The sequence below is a fragment of the Maniola jurtina genome, chromosome 28, assembly GCF_905333055.1.
Source record: "Maniola jurtina chromosome 28, ilManJurt1.1, whole genome shotgun sequence".
NCBI classification, from domain to species: domain Eukaryota; kingdom Metazoa; phylum Arthropoda; class Insecta; order Lepidoptera; family Nymphalidae; genus Maniola; species Maniola jurtina.
Window position 1 is genome coordinate 633,385 of NC_060056.1, and position 16,684 is coordinate 650,068.

A 16,684-nucleotide genomic window follows, 5' to 3' on the forward strand; every position below is an offset into this window, starting at 1 on the left:
TAATATTAGTGTGATACTCTGTCTTCTTACAGATTCTTTTTTCCACACACATACAAACTGTGGAATCAACTCCCATCGGCGGTGTTCCCACTAGATTACAACATGGGGTTATTCAAGGGGCGGACCAACAAATTCCTGAAAGACCGACAACGCATCGGCGGTACCTCTGGTGCTGCAAATGTTCATGGGCGGCGGTAATCACTTAACATCAGATTAAAATGCAGCCTAAAATAGAAACGGGCTAACTTAGAAGGCTATGACAGTTTCATTAAAACTGTTACCCCTGATCGGTTTCTACACGGCATCGTACCGGAACGCTAAATCGCTTGGCGGCACAGCCTTGCCGGTTGGATGGTAACTAGCCACGGCCGAAGCCTCCCATTACACAAGTGAAGTGTAACGATAATAGACATACTGTGTATATCTTGTTACATGAGTGAGAAGGAATGATTAAATTTTTCTCACCATTTTCAATTCGTTTGTTGATTGGCATGAGTAGAAATATGCGTTATTGTACACCATCATACGAAGAAACACAATAATAAAACATTACACAACAAAAATAGTGAGTAGTACAATTTGGCGGCCTTATCGCTTCGAAGCGATCTCTGCCAGGCAACTAGGTAAGTGGTTCTTACCGTTGGTAGCAGGCGCGTCACCCCAAGCAGCTTCGGTGGCGGGTGGTTCCGACCACGCCTCGTCAGACGTGCCCCAGTCTGCATCTGTAAATAAAATACTAGTCAAACGAGTGCAACAAGAGACGTCTTCATCAGACGCGTCTAAGATTTGCGGATGACATCAGTATATAACGGGAATGAAAAGTACCAGGCGAGTATATAGTACATAGGAGATTAACTTACCGGGTTGCTGGGCGGATTTATACTCTTTGTACTACGTGTTATGTACTATGGGGAAAGAGAAATGGGGGAGGGAAAGGAATCATCTACGAGTCGGCTGTATCAGACGTATCGAAGGTACGCGGATGACGTAGGTATATAATGGGAAAGACAAGTACCAGGCGAGCATAGTTACACAGAAGATACTTTTCAAGGGAAAAAGGGAAATCATCTGCAGGAGAAGTGGTGTACTTTAGCAGAACGAGTAGAAGGATGGCAGATGACGTCATATATCTTTTTAGGGTTCAGTAGGGTTTTTCTTTCACGGATTACTGCGATGTTCTAGTCCGGAAAAGAAATAATTATTTCATACGCTCAAAATATGATGTTCATAATTAATGTACGGAACCCTTGCTACGTGTGACGTACTACGGGAAGAGGAAAAGTGGACAGGGGGAGAGAAGAGGATGGAAAGAAGTCACCTGCAGCACGAGTCAGCTGGATCAGACGCATCGAAGACTCGTGGCTGACGTCACCCATTCTCTAAGGGGCATGGAAAGTACCAGGCGAGCATAGTTACACAAGAGCTACTCACCAGCTTGCCAGGCGGAGTCAGCTGGTGCAGTGGATCTGTTCCTGGCGTACTCGTCGCGCCTCTGCTCGTACAGTTTCCACACTGTCTCGCACTTCTCGCTCAACTGACTGACTGTGTCGCAGAGCTCAGTCAGTTGCGACTTGTTGGTTTCTAGGTCGGTCTTCTTGCTTTCTACTACCGCTTTGGCTGCGTCCACCTAAAAAAAATACATTGCCGGCTTGAAGGAGTTAAGATCGACCGCTTCTAATAGTCCGTAACCAAAACTAGCCTAACAGCTAGTGACCAAAACTTGTGTATGAATCAGTGACCAAAACTGGTCTAACAGCTAGTGACCAAACTTGTCTAGGATCTGTGACCAAAACTAGTCTATGAGCTAGTGACCAAAACTAGTCTATCAGTCAGTGACCAAAACTGACCTAATAGCCAGTGACCAAAACTGGTCTATCAGTCAGAGACCAATACTGGTCAACAAGTCAGAGAACAATACTGGTCTATGAGTAAATGACTAAAACAAAATTTCCGACACAAATACTCCAAGAGCCAGTGAATATTGTAGTCAATGACCCGGTTTACTCACCTTGTCCCGCAGCTGTTTGAGGGTGACCTCCATCATGCTCAGCTTCCCATCTTCGCCCGCGCCCTCTGACGCCTTGGCCTTGGCATCCAGCTCAGCCTTCTCTTTGTTAAGAGCGATTTGCTTCGCGTTTAGCTCTTTGACTCGCGCTTTGAGTTGTTGCATCTCTGACATGCTTGTATCGCGATCAGACCTTGTAATAAAAAAGGGGTTTTTTATAGTCCAAGAAAAAAAAAATACCACCACAGACGAACGGTTCATATTTTTATTTACATCCATACTAATATTGCGCTTATTTTTTCGTTTGCTTACATCAACAAGTGTAATTTATAACACCCCCGACAAGTGAAGGTTACAGTAATTAAAAAAGAGCTGATAACTTTCAAACGGCTGAACCGATTTTCTTGGACTATAGCTTAGATAACTCTCGATCAAGCCACCTTTCAAAAAAAAAAAAAAAACTAATTTAAAATCGGTTCATTAGTTTTGGAGCTACGATGCCACAGACAGATACACAGATACACACGTCAAACTTATAAGACCCATCTTTTTGGGTCGGGGGTTAAAAAAAAGAGGTTCTAAATCTGTAACTCAACTTAAAAATACTACCACAGACAGACGGTTCATTCTTTTATTTACGAGTATATCCATATTAATACTGCACTCATTTTTTCCCTCTTATGGTAAGGAGAGCCAGTGACTAAAATTTTGATGACATTTAATCTTTATAGTGTAGGAACTGATGACTAAAATGGTCGTTCAATAAACATTCATAGTGTAGGAGCCAATTTTTTTTATTTTGATAATATTTAAAAACTCAAAGTATTAGAGCCCATAGCCAATATTTTGACGACACTCAAACTCTCATAGTATAAGAGCCCGATGACCAACATTTTGGTGGCATTTAAACACTCATAGTTTAAGAGCCAGTGACTAAAATTTTGATGACATTTAAATATTCATAGTCTAAGAGCCAGTGATTAAAGTTTTGATGACATTTGAATACTCATAGTCCAAAAGCATGTTAGCACGGATAGTGTAAGAGCTACTCACCGCATGGAGTCAATAGTGCACTTGGCGGCCGCCACAGAAGTCCTGGTGTCGCGGATCTGTTTGGCCAAGTTGCCCGCGCGAAGAGTCACCGAACTCAGTTCTGCTGATAGGGCTTGGCTGCGGGACTTCAGGCTTAGGACCTTGGTCTGCTCCTCAGTACGTAGGGCTTCTAACTCCCGGGTCTTATAGTGTAAGAGCTACTCACCGCATGGAGTCAATAGTGCACTTGGCGGCCGCCACAGAAGTCCTGGTGTCACGGATCTGTTTGGCCAAGTTGCCCGCGCGAAGAGTCACCGAACTCAGTTCTGCTGATAGGGCTTGGCTGCGGGACTTCAGGCTTAGGACCTTGGTCTGCTCCTCAGTACGTAGGGCTTCTAACTCCCGGGTCTTATAGTGTAAGAGCTACTCACCGCATGGAGTCAATAGTGCACTTGGCGGCCGCCACAGAAGTCCTGGTGTCACGGATCTGTTTGGCCAAGTTGCCCGCGCGAAGAGTCACCGAACTCAGTTCTGCTGATAGGGCTTGGCTGCGGGACTTCAGGCTTAGGACCTTGGTCTGCTCCTCAGTACGTAGGGCTTCTAACTCCCGGGTCTTATAGTGTAAGAGCTACTCACCGCATGGAGTCAATAGTGCACTTGGCGGCCGCCACAGAAGTCCTGGTGTCACGAATTTGTTTGGCCAAGTTGCCCGCGCGAAGAGTCACCGAACTCAGTTCTGCTGATAGGGCTTGGCTGCGGGACTTCAGGCTTAGGACCTTGGTCTGCTCCTCAGTACGTAGGGCTTCTAACTCCCGGGTCTTATAGTGTAAGAGCTACTCACCGCATGGAGTCAATGGTGCACTTGGCGGCCGCCACAGAAGTCCTGGTGTCGCGGATCTGTTTGGCCAAGTTGCCCGCGCGAAGAGTCACCGAACTCAGTTCTGCTGATAGGGCTTGGCTGCGGGACTTCAGGCTTAGGACCTTGGTCTGCTCCTCAGTACGTAGGGCTTCTAACTCCCGGGTCTTATAGTGTAAGAGCTACTCACCGCATGGAGTCAATAGTGCACTTGGCGGCCGCCACAGAAGTCCTGGTGTCACGGATCTGTTTGGCCAAGTTGCCCGCGCGAAGAGTCACCGAACTCAGTTCTGCTCATAGGGCTTGGCTGCGGGACTTCAGGCTTAGGACCTTGGTCTGCTCCTCAGTACGTAGGGCTTCTAACTCCCGGGTCTTATAGTGTAAGAGCTACTCACCGCATGGAGTCAATAGTGCACTTGGCGGCCGCCACAGAAGTCCTGGTGTCACGAATTTGTTTGGCCAAGTTGCCCGCGCGAAGAGTCACCGAACTCAGTTCTGCTGATAGGGCTTGGCTGCGGGACTTCAGGCTTAGGACCTTGGTCTGCTCCTCAGTACGTAGGGCTTCTAACTCCCGGGTCTTATAGTGTAAGAGCTACTCACCGCATGGAGTCAATGGTGCACTTGGCGGCCGCCACAGAAGTCCTGGTGTCGCGGATCTGTTTGGCCAAGTTGCCCGCGCGAAGAGTCACCGAACTCAGTTCTGCTGATAGGGCTTGGCTGCGGGACTTCAGGCTAAGGACCTTGGTCTGCTCCTCCGTACGTAGGGCTTCTAACTCCCGAGTCCTGGATGAGTAGATTTTTTTTAAAGAGTTTTCAAGCACTGACTTTCTTCATACAAACGTAGGACATTACTACATTGTTTGATACTAGAGGATGCCCGCGACTTCGTCCGCGTGGATTTTAGAGATCCCGTGGGAACTGTTTGATTTTCCGTGATAAAAGTTGCCTATGTCAATTACAGGGACGCAAGTTACCTCGGTACCAAATTTCATACAAATCGGTTAAACGGAAGGGTTTTTAGGAGTCTCGTGGGAACTCTTTGATTTTTCGGGATAAAAAATAGCCTATGTCCGTCCTCGGGACATAAGCTAACCCTGTACCAAATTTCGTCAGAATCGGTTAAGCTGTTGGGCCGTGAAAAGGTAGCAGACAGACAGACAGACACACTTCCGGATTTATAATATTAAGTATGGATTATACGCTCAAAACTTAATATTATATCGATTTATCTCTCGTCTCGTCATTACCTAGGTTTATTAAATTAATTGAAGGTTAATTAAACTGTTGATTGACAAACTAATGTTACCCACCTCTTCTTCTCCCACTCTAGTTGGCATTGTCTCTCCATCTCTTTTCGTGCTGCCTCGCGTTTCTCCTATTTAAACAAAAAGTTGTAAATATACTGTTCAAAAATATATGTAAACAGAAACACTTTTTGGCAGTTAAAAAAACTTGACAGTTTAATTCATATTTCACTGTTAAATCCACATTTTGAAAAAACTAAAACATATGTCCCAAGGTGATATACTCGTATGGTACTAGTGTTTACGGAACCGGTCCTTTTTTGAGAACCGGGAATTTCGGTACTTTTACCCAAAGGAACCGGGATTTCCCGGTTCTTTCGGTATTTTCGGTTTCTTCGTAGTTTTTTTTATATAAAACAAGTTTTACGCTTTAGAACTCATAAAAGTAAACCACAATACGCTTTAAAAGTATTTTTTCTTGGAACTAATATTGTGTGAGTTTAAAAATAAAATAAAAGTAGAATCAATCACTAAGTCTTTCATATTTTGCTTCTATTTTCTATTGTCATACATAAATACGTACTTAGTATTAATAATAATTATAAATCAGTCAAAAATAAATCAGTCTTCTGGTTAAGTAATTAAGTAATAAAATATAACATTTTCAAATAAATAAAACAATTGTAAATAAAACAATTTCAAATAAAATAAAACATTTTTAACAAAATATAAATGACCATAATATATTTCCTTCTAAGTATTCATAAAATGTGGCTAAAACTTATAACCAATATAGCAAGTAGGTATAGCTTTTTAAGAGCTTTCTGCTCTCTCTCTATAATAGGACCTTAAAAACAAAAGCGCATCTAAACTTTTATCACTCCAACGATATCTTATTTTGTTGCATAGCAAACCATTTCAATCCTTACATTAGTACAAATTAGTATTAAGATAAAATTCCCGAAAGTACCGAAAGAACCGGGAAATCAAATTGATTTCCCGGTTCTTTTTTACCGACAAAAGAACCGGGAATTCCCGGTACTTTCGAGACCGGGATTTCCCGGTTCTGAACCCTATATGGTACAGCTTGGTTATAGTAGTAGTATATTGTAAATTGAACACTTGAAAAGAGCAACCGCCGAGTTTCTTGCTGGTTCTTCTCGGTAGGAACGGCATTACGAACCAGTGGTAGATTATTTTGACGATTCAAAAGCACTTGTAAAAGTTTAATTGAATAAAAACATTTTGAATTGAATTAAAACGCACATTGCTCCGCAAATCCCTTTCAGCGACTCCCGTAGACTCGTTTGATGTCGTTAGAATAGAATCGATTTTTATTCAAACAAACTTTTTACAAGTGCTTTTGAATCGTCAAAATAATGTACCACTGGTTCGGAATGCCGTTCCTACCGAAAAGAACCAGCAAGAAACGCGGTGGTTGCTCTTTTCAAAGATTTGATATACAATATAGTATGCCATGTATGAAAACAATTGAGTTCCCGCGCATTGCTGGGGCGAGCTGCAGGTCAAATCCACGCTCTTTTATCATTTACATAATCTTCGATTGTATAATATGCTTTTCTCAGGAGCATAATTTCATTCTCGGTAGGAAAGGCATTCCAAACCAGTGGTAGATGCTTTTGACGATTCAAAAGAACTTGTAAAAGTCTAAAAATATTTTGAATTTGAATTTGAAAGGAGATCCGTGCTCAGTAGTGACGATGGGTTACCGATGATGATACAAACTCACCTGTTCTTCTTTCTGCTTCCGAAGCAACTCTTCTTGCTCCTTCTTCTGAGCTTCGAGGCGCAACTTCTCTTTTTTCTCTGCTTCTTCTCTTTCTTTTCTTTCTCTTTCCGCCTGTGACAGTAAATACATTTTAAAACAATAGAAGATTTTTATAGATAAACTAGTACTGTTGAATTTTCTAAATAGCGAAAACTTTCAAATATATAATTAGATATAAATAAATCTCTACTTTTCTATTATTACATCATCACTGAAAAAAATATCGGTCAAGTGCGAGTCGGATTCACACAAGTAGGGTTCCGCAAAGTAGTACAAGAAATCTCACCAGTATAGCAATGCTGTACACCGCCATCTTGATGTAATTAAGTAAACTGATTATTTTGAAAACACAAATCATTAATTTTTTTTTGTGATAGAACCACAAATTCATGGGTTTTGGACTATATTTTTACTTGTGCTATAAGACCTACCTACCTGCCAAATTTCATGATTCTAGGTCAACGGGAAGTACCCTATAGGTTTCTTGACAGACACGACAGCAAAGTGATCCCATAAGGATTTCTATTTTCTTTTTGAGGTAAGGAACCCCAAAAAACTTCATACATTCAACATTCAAACTTAGGAGGCACTAAATCGCAACTTCGTCCGCATGGATTAAAGTTTTTGAAAATCTCGTGGGAACTCTTTGATTGTTCAGGATAAAAAGTAGCCAATGTCCGTTGCCAGGATGCAAGCTATCTCAATCCCATGGTGAAGTTAAAAGACTGAAAAGGTGAGATAGACACATTTTCGCATTTATAATACTATTTTATGCCCGCGACGTCGTTCGCGTGAATTACACAAACTTCAAACCCCTATTTTACCCCTTAGGGATTGAAAAAATCCTTTCTTGGCGGACGTCTTCGTCGAAATAGCTATCTGCATTCAGCCCGATCCGTCCAGTAGTTTGAGCTGTGCATTGATAGTTCAGTCATATATTAAATACTAGCCGATGCCCGCGACTTCGCCCGCGTGGATTTAGGTTTTTTGAAATCCCGTGGGAACTCTTTGATTTTCCGGGATAAAAAGTAGCCTATGTGCTAATCCAGGATATTATCTATCTTCATTCCAAATTTCAGCCAAATCCGTCCAGTAGTTTTTGCGTGAAGGAGTAACAAACATACACACACACACACACACACACACACACACACATACAAACTTTCGCCTTTATAATATTAGTGTGATGTGATAATATATTAATATATTTATTATTAATATGGAATATATATTTTTACCTCTTCTTCCTGGTGATAGCGTGTTAAAGCACATAAAAACGATAATTATTGCAAAATAATAACACATTGAATGCAATATAAATATAATATGTACAATAATGTCAAAAAAAAACATCAATCGTAAAATCGATTGCAAAATATAAAAATTAAACACATAATATTAAGTAAGCCGCTTGAAGCAACCAACCATCTGAATGAATAAGAGAGATAGAGAAATTGAGTGGAAAAATGAGAATGAGATATTAAGACATAGGTGATAGAAAGATAGGATATTTAAATAGAATTGAAAAAGTCAGTAAAAATAGTGAGAGTGAGATTTTAAGAAACACAGAGTGAAATAGAGAGAAAAGGAATGCAGAAATGATCGAGTAAAAGAAAGTGATAGAGTGAGAATGAGACATTAAATGACTGAGAAAAACATCGAATACAAGTGAGGGAGACAGAGCATGATACATAGAGCGAGAAAGTGAGAACAAGATAATGACACAGAGTGAGACCGAGATATATAAGAGAGTGAGAAAAAGATCGAGTACAAGTATGTAACTGAGCATGATACTTTAAGAGAGCGAGAAAAGATGAAGATTAGAAACCGAAAGAGACAAAAAGAGTCAGTAGAATAATTAAAAATCTCACCTTCTCCTTCATTTGTGCGTCAGCGAGCTGCGATCTTCTCCTCTCTAACTCTGCTTGTCCGCGCGCCAAATTCTCTCTCCTTCTCTCTTCGTATGACTTGTTACTGCTGATGCTTGATACTGAATCACGTCTAGAAGGAGATAGAAAAACAGTATCATGAATTCATCTTCGGAATGGCTAAACCTATTTTGACGGGACTTTCACAGACAAGTAGAGGATTAACCAAGGAGTAACATGGGCTACTTTTTTAACCGACTTTGAAAAATGGAGTTTTATTTTTCCAATATGTACATATATCTCCGAGATTTCTGAACCGATTTGCGTAATTTTTTTTTAATCGTTAAGGGAACTTTGCGACATTGTTCCATACAAAATTGGATTCCAACTCCTCAATCCTGATGCTGCAGGGGATCTGACCAATACACGCGGGCGAAGCTGCGGGCATCATCTAGTACATAATACAAACAATGAGCCTCAATAGCTCAACCGGTAAAGGAGTGGACTGAAAACCGAAAGGTCGACGGTTCAAACCCCGCCCGTTGCACTATTGTCGTACCTACTCCTAGCACAAGCCTGACGCTTAGTTGGAGAGGAAAGAGGGGAATATTAGTCATTTAACATGCCTAATATTCTTTTTTTTTTAAAAAAAAACATAACAAACTCACCTAAAAGTGGGAGGAATCAATTCGACCGGTAGTTTCGCAGGCACGGTCTCCCCTTGCGTTGCTCTTTCACATAGATACATTGCCAGCACGAATTCCTCGCATCCTGTAGATATAGTTTATGATACAGGGTGATATTTGAAGTTTTTTAGGGTTCCGTACCTCAAAAGGAAAAACGGAACCCTTATAGGATCACTTTGTTGTCTGTCTGTCCGTCTGTCCGTCGTGTCCGTCAAGAAAACGTTTAGGGTACTTCCCGTTGACCTAGAATCATGAAATTTGGCAGGTAGGTAGGTCTTATAGCACACGTACAGGAATAAATCTGAAAACCGCGAATTTGTGATTACATCATTTAAAAAAAAAAATGCGTTTCAATTTTCAAAGTAAGATAATACCAAGTGGGGTATCATATGAAAGGGCTTTGCCTGTACATCCTAAAACAGATTTTTATTTATGTTTATGTATAATAGTTTTTGATTTATCGTGCAGAATGTTGGAAAAAATACCCGAATACGGAACCCTAGTGCGCAAGTCTGACTCGCACTTGGCCGGTTTTATCCACGCTCTTTTGTCATTTACATAATATCCAACCGATGTGCCCCAAACCGGTTTCATTAGAAAGGCAATAATGCGAAGATTTATTAGCATAGAAGTATTCATCATGATCAACCCATTTCCGCCCCACTACTGAGTACGGGTTTCCTCTCAGAATGAGAAGGGTTTAGGCCATAGTCCGCCACGCTGGCCCAATGCGGATTGGCAGACTTCACACACCTTTGAGAACATGGAGAACTCTCAGGCATGCAGGTTTCCTCACGATGTTTTCCTTCACCGTTAAAGCAAGTGATATTTAATTGCTTAAAACGCACATAACTGAAAAGTTAGTGGTGCGTACCCGGGATCCTCCTCCGATTAAGAGGCGGACGTTCTAACCACTAGGCTATCACAGCTTAGCATAGAAGTATTAAATTGTGGTTTATTATAAGTTTAACTCACCAAGTTTCCCATCCGAGTCTAGGTCAGCCAGGGCCCAAATTTGGGCCAAAGTCTGCTGCGGTAAGCGAGACTGCAGCATGATGGATCGTGCCTGAGCTCCTGACACTGAGCCAGACTTCGAGCGGTCTGTTGCGTTGAACAGCTGAGTGTACCTACAACAGCCATCATCATCTCATCGCCGGCGCACTACTGAGTACGGGTATCTTCGTAGAATGAGAAGGGAGATGGCGCAACTGACCAAGTTCCTTATACACTTTTTTACGCGACTACAAAGCCCAAAGAAAGGGTTATGATTTTAACAGTATATGTATGTATGTATACGCACAACAGACGGAAACGTTTAAGTGCGGAAACCAGCCCAGAGAGAGAAGTTTGTATGTATGTAGGTTTGTATTTATGTGTGTTCCACCGTAGCGCCTAAACTACTGAGCCGATTTTGATGAGTGATGTGTCAATCGATTCGTTATTATGGTCCGGGTGACATAGGCTACATTTTATACGAAAAAAATTAACCTGACGGATGTTACATCCAAAAAAGTGGAGGTCTCAAAAAAGTTTTTTTTTTGCTATTGTATCGAGTGGGATATCAAATGAAAGAGGAAAAAACTGAGTTCATAAAATATATAAAATATAGTGCAATGTTAAATACACTACAGAAAATAGTTATTTGTTCAACAAAAAAAACAAAAAATAGCAAAGTTCATTTTTCTTGTGACTGCCTAGTTTGAATCTCGAAGGAAGGATTGCTTTCGATTCAATTCGATCCTTAGTTAGAATCCTGAGTGTAGTGAGGGATTCAAAGGCACAAGAAACAAAAACTTTGCACTCAGTGAGAAAAAGTGTTGAATTTTTCTTGAGACAACACTTTTTCTCACTGAGTAGCAAAAACGACTTTTGCTCACTGGTTTTAGATAGCAAAGGCGCCCTTTTTGAGCTAGTGAGGTGAAAACAATTTCACTATATCTATCGGCAGTTCGCGGGTAGTAGTCGGGTTTTAGTGCTGTTTAACTTTATCTTGTTCTTGACTAGAGTGAACTTACTTGAGTTTCTGTGGCTGGGGGATACCCCATTCGACGGCTGGCGGTGGACTGACCACTCCCATTGGCACATCTGTGGGACTGGTTACTAATGACCCTAAATATTAAAAAAAAAATCATTATAAGTGTTATAGGGGGACAACAACTGTACAAAGTTTCAAATCAACCGGATGAAAGATGCGCGAACGTACAGGTAACGTAAAGACAGATATAGATTAGGTTTAGGTTTAAAGAGTTTATTTCTCAGAAGAACAATGTTCACTTATATGAGAATAATTCTAAATATAAATATAGATAAAACATAATTTTTAAAGGTACGGTGACTTTATACAATAATAATATTTCAAAACATGATTTTAGTATTTAGACTTTTTTTAATTTATATTTTACTAGTGCTTGGCTGCAATCAGATCTGCTGGCAAGTGGTCATGCAGCCTAAGATAGAGCACGCTTGCCTAGAAGATGACTATTCGCTCTTGACTTGAAGGTACACATATTAAAAGAGGGAAAATTGAGAGAACTAAAAAAACTTACCCGGTTTTGAAAATGAATCACTCTTGACTGCAGTAATAGGTGTTGAAGTAATTGGTTGACTTGGAATCGAACCTGCTACACTCGTCACTCCTGGTTTTGGAGGACTAACCACTGAACTTACAGTTGTACCTGATGGTAAGGCAGGGATTTGTGGGGGAGAGTTGGGTCCTAAGGGAGCACTTGCTGGTGGTTGATTTAGACCAACTAATGGAGTTGAGTTGATCAACGGTTGGGATGAGTTGATCAACGGTTGGGATGAGTTGATCAGCGGTTGGGATGAGTTCATCAACGATTGGGACGAGTTGCTCAACGGTTGGGATGAGTTCATCAACGATTGGGACGAGTTGATCAATGGTTGAGATGAGTTGACCAACGGTTGAGTTGAGTTGATCAATGTTTGAGTTGAGTTTATCAATTGATTCGGTTGAGATGTGTTAATCAACTGATTCGTGGGTTGAGTAGTTGTGTTGATCAAAGTTGATGTGTTGATTAATGATTGGTTTTGAGACATTATAGATGTATTGATTAAGTTTGGTGTATTCATCATTGGTTGATTTATGTTTGAGACTAGTGGTTGATTCATCAATGGTTGAGATGTTATCGGTTGAGGCATTGATTGGTTGATCAGTTGATTGGTTGGTAACATAGGTTGGGTTGGCATAACCGGTTTTACACCAGATATTAAGTCTGGTACAGGTTTTGCTGGAATAGAGGGAGCGTTGAAATCTCCCAATAGGTTTTGGGTGGGTTGGGGTGGTATTTGGGGTGGTAGTTGGGGTGTTTGGGGTAAACTGGATATAAGGGGTTGGTTGAGGTTGGGCATTGGTGGTATTGGGGGTTTTGGGGGTGGGAACTGTTGTTTGGACCCTGAAAAAAAAAGTAGTGTTAACCTTAATCTGAAATAAAAGATTATTTATTTTATTTTATTAACCCCCGACCCAAAAAGAGGGGTGTTATAAGTTTGACGTGTGTATCTGTGTATCTGTGTGTCTGTGTATCTGTGTGTCTGTGTATCTGTGTATCTGTGTATCTGTGTATCTGTGTATCTGTGTATCTGTCTGTGGCATCGTAGCGCCTAAACGAATGAACCGATTTTAATTTAGTTTTTTTTGTTTGAAAGGTGGCTTGATCGAGAGTGTTCTTAGCTATAATCTAAAAAAATTGGTTCAGCCGTTTAAGAGTTATCAGCTCTTTTCTAGTTTTCTTGTAGAAAAGAAGGTTAGATAACCGTTAGGTTCATAATATTATGTCAATTGGCAAATGTCAAGCTGTCAAGATGGACGTTGCCTAAATACATAATTATTTATTTGAAAATGATGTTTTGGAAAACTCAAATACTTTGGATCGTCGGGGGTGTTATAAATTTTTAATTTACACTTGTTTTATTAAAGTAAGACGACTGCGGCCTCCCAGTTAGGGTATCCGGGATTTGATTGGTTGATGAATCAAAATGGTTAACATAATTTTTTTTAACCCGCGACCCAAAAAGAGGGGTGTTATAAGTTTGACGTATGTATCTGTCTGTGGCATCGTAGCTCCTAAACTAATGAACCGATTTTTTTTTTGTTTTTTTTTTTTTTTGTTTGAAAGGTGGCTTGCTCAAGAGTGTTCTTAGCTATAATCCAAGAAAATCGGTTCAGCCGTTTGAAAGTTATCAGCGCTTTTCTAGTTACTGTAACTTTTACTTGTTGGGGGTGTTATAAATTTTTAATTTACACTTGTCTACTTCACACTTTTGAGAATATTATGGAGAACTGTAAGGCATACAGGTTTCCTTACGATGTTTTCAGGGCTCTCTCCGTCCCTTACTCCATACAACCGTAGTCCCAAGCAAACCTTCACTTGTTCAATTTTTAATTCATCATTTGTATGGGATTACGTAACAGAGAGAGCGCTATACTAACTACTTTCCGTGGCTAGGTATAGAAAGAGCGAGACGAGAGTGAAGTTACCTGTTGGACTCAAAGAAGCGAGTAGAGATGGTGGTAATGCTTTAGGTATTTCTATACCATGCAGTTTTAGGTTTATTATCTGTAAAAAAAAAAGTTGTTAATACTGAATGATGAGTTCAATCATAAAGTTGTTGCGTTATAGATATTTGTTTTTGGAACGGGTTTGAAAAAGGGTTTGTATGGAACCTGACATATCTTCCTACAAGTCCGCCATTTAAAAAAAAACATCATTTCAGTTGCCAGAGATAAACTATGTGTTAATCTATGGAGTAAGTGATTAAAATCAAAAAGCATTCAGTGATGAAATGTGGTAAGTGATATACTTCCTCCTGAGATATTTGAGTTTGAAACTAGAAACTAAAGCTTAGATAATAATTAAAAGCCGGACAAGTGCAAGTCAGACTCGCACACGAAGGTTCCATACAAGATATATCTAACACCTTTATTTAGAACTCTGCAAGTTAATAACGGTCTGCGCCATCTAGATGTGATTTAGTGAATTAGTTTTCCTTTACTTGTGCTATAAGACCTACTTACTTGCCAAATTTTATGATTCTAGGTCAACGGAAAGTACCCATAGATTTTCTTGACAGATACGGACAGACGGACAGACAGAGAGACAACAAAGGTACCCTTTAAGGGTTTCGTTTTTCCTTTTGAAGTACAGAACCCTAACAATTACCTTGCAAGCAATAGAGAATTCTTTCAAGTCGAGTTTTCCATCTGCATTGGTGTCTGCAAGCGTCCAGATTTGACCAAGCACTGGCGGCGGTAGCTGGGACTGGAACAATAATAATTATTTATCTTACAAGTGGCCAAAGTGGTATCCATACTAATATTACTATAGGGCGTCTGTTCGTCTGTCTGCTAGCTTTTCACGGCCCAACAGTTTAACTGATTTTGATGAAATTTGGTATAGAGTTAGCTTACATCCCGGGAATGGACATAGGCTATTTTTTTATCCCGACAATTAAAGAGTTCCCGTGGGATTCTTATAGGCTCATCCGTTTAACAGATTCACATGTTTGGTACCGAGGTAGCTTGCATCTCAGAAATTGACATAGGCAACTGTTCATTCCAAAGAAGTAAAGAGTTCCCAGTGTTTTTCGATGAAATGACGCGCGGCTGCAGCGTGGGTGTAGCGCTGCCTTCTGGCGGCACTTTGCTTCAATTTTTTTTTTAAAGAATATTAGCCAAATTTATTATGCTGAGTAATATTCCCCTTTCCCCTCCAACTAAGCGTAAAACTTGTGCTAGGAGTGGGTACGTCAATAGTGCAACGGGTGGGGTTTGAACCGCCAACCTTTCGGAATTCAGTCCGCTCCTTTAACTATTGAGCTATCGAGGCTATATATAAATTTGAACGCGCCCTAAGGTTTTGTTTTTCTGTTTTGAGGTATGGAATGAGGTATTTGAGGTATTTTGAGGTATACTTTTGTACCACCTTTATATCCATACTATAATATTATAAATGCGAAAGTGTGTCTGTCTGTCTGCTACGTTTTCACGGCCCGACCGCTGAACCGATTTTAATGAAAATTTGTACAGACTTAGGATACATTCCGGGGAAGGACATAGGCTACATTTTATCCCGGAAAACCAACAGTTCCCACGGGATTTCCAAAAACCCATCAGCTTAACCAATTTGTATGAAATTTGGCACCGAGGTAGGTTGCGTACCTGTAATTGACATAGGCAACTTTTTACCCCGGAAAATCAAACAGTTCCCACGGGATCTATAAAAACCTAAATCCACGCGGACGAAGTCGCGGGCATCCTCTAGTATACTATACTTTTGTACCACCTATTGTAAAATGTGTATTTGCAATAAATAAATTATAAGTATGATTATTTCTGTCTTTTTTTTGCTATGATGATGATACCTGTAACATGAATCTCTTGGCTTGCTCTCCCGTGAGGTGACCGTTGATGGGTCCGAGGTTGCGGAAGTGCTCCGCGAACTTTGCATGCTCATGGGGCTGGATTACCCACGGGTCTCCCATGCTTCTGTGGTGAAAATAAGATCACACTTATATTATAAAGGCGAAAGTTTGTATGTGTGTGGTGTGTATGTTTGTTACTCCTTCACGCAAAAACTACTTGACGGATTTGGCTGAAATTTGGAATGGAGATAGATAATATCTTGGATTAGCACATAGGTTACTTTTTATCCCGGAAAATCAAAGAGTTTCCACGGGATTTCAAACCTAAGTCCACGCGGGCGAAGTCGCGGGCATCGGCTAGTTTATAATAAGCTACACTAGATCACAACATGGGGTTCAATGTAAAAAAAAAATACCGCTAATATTATTATATAGGTACAAATAATTTATTGTGCAATTGACATTGTTTTTAGGGTCCCATACCCAAAGGGTAATTTTGTGATCACTGAACCCTACTTTGATATCTTGATATGCAATAGACCCTTCACTATTACAACCCATCACAGACCCTTGCTAGAAAATGGGTCTCCTCTCAGAATGATAGAGATTTTGCCATAGTCCACCTTTATTGGAATAGGATTTTTCCATAAGTTTACGTTTAATATGCTTGTATAGTATGGAATATAATTGTAAATTGAACAATTGAAAAGAGCAACCGCCGAGTTTCTTGCTGGTTCTTCTCGGTAGGAACGGCATTGCGAACCAGTGGTAGATGCTTTTGACGATTCCAAAGTACTTGTAAAAGTCTAAATGAATAAAAATA

At 40.4% G+C, this 16,684-nt stretch overlaps 1 protein-coding gene across 7 annotated transcripts in view; it reads right to left on the reverse strand.

Moving 5' to 3' along the window:
• Positions 1-16,684, reverse strand: part of LOC123879473 (intersectin-2) — a 33,457-nt gene that overhangs the window by 16,228 nt on the left and 545 nt on the right. For 6 of the 7 annotated variants that reach the window (XM_045927183.1, XM_045927182.1, XM_045927180.1 and 3 more), the window contains exons 2-16: positions 15,862-15,985; positions 14,661-14,759; positions 13,979-14,057; positions 12,027-12,893; positions 11,496-11,589; positions 10,456-10,607; positions 9,463-9,565; positions 8,798-8,927; positions 8,165-8,173; positions 6,888-6,998; positions 5,204-5,268; positions 4,494-4,676; positions 2,009-2,198; positions 1,432-1,627; positions 639-722 (exon numbers count right to left, since the gene is read on the reverse strand). In XM_045927183.1, coding sequence (XP_045783139.1) covers positions 639-722; positions 1,432-1,627; positions 2,009-2,198; positions 4,494-4,676; positions 5,204-5,268; positions 6,888-6,998; positions 8,165-8,173; positions 8,798-8,927; positions 9,463-9,565; positions 10,456-10,607; positions 11,496-11,589; positions 12,027-12,893; positions 13,979-14,057; positions 14,661-14,759; positions 15,862-15,981 — 2,482 coding nt within the window. In that variant the 5' untranslated portion in view covers positions 15,982-15,985. The remainder of the gene's footprint in view (positions 1-638; positions 723-1,431; positions 1,628-2,008; positions 2,199-4,493; positions 4,677-5,203; positions 5,269-6,887; positions 6,999-8,164; positions 8,174-8,797; positions 8,928-9,462; positions 9,566-10,455; positions 10,608-11,495; positions 11,590-12,026; positions 12,894-13,978; positions 14,058-14,660; positions 14,760-15,861; positions 15,986-16,684) is intronic. The other variant, XM_045927179.1, reaches the window with a different exon arrangement.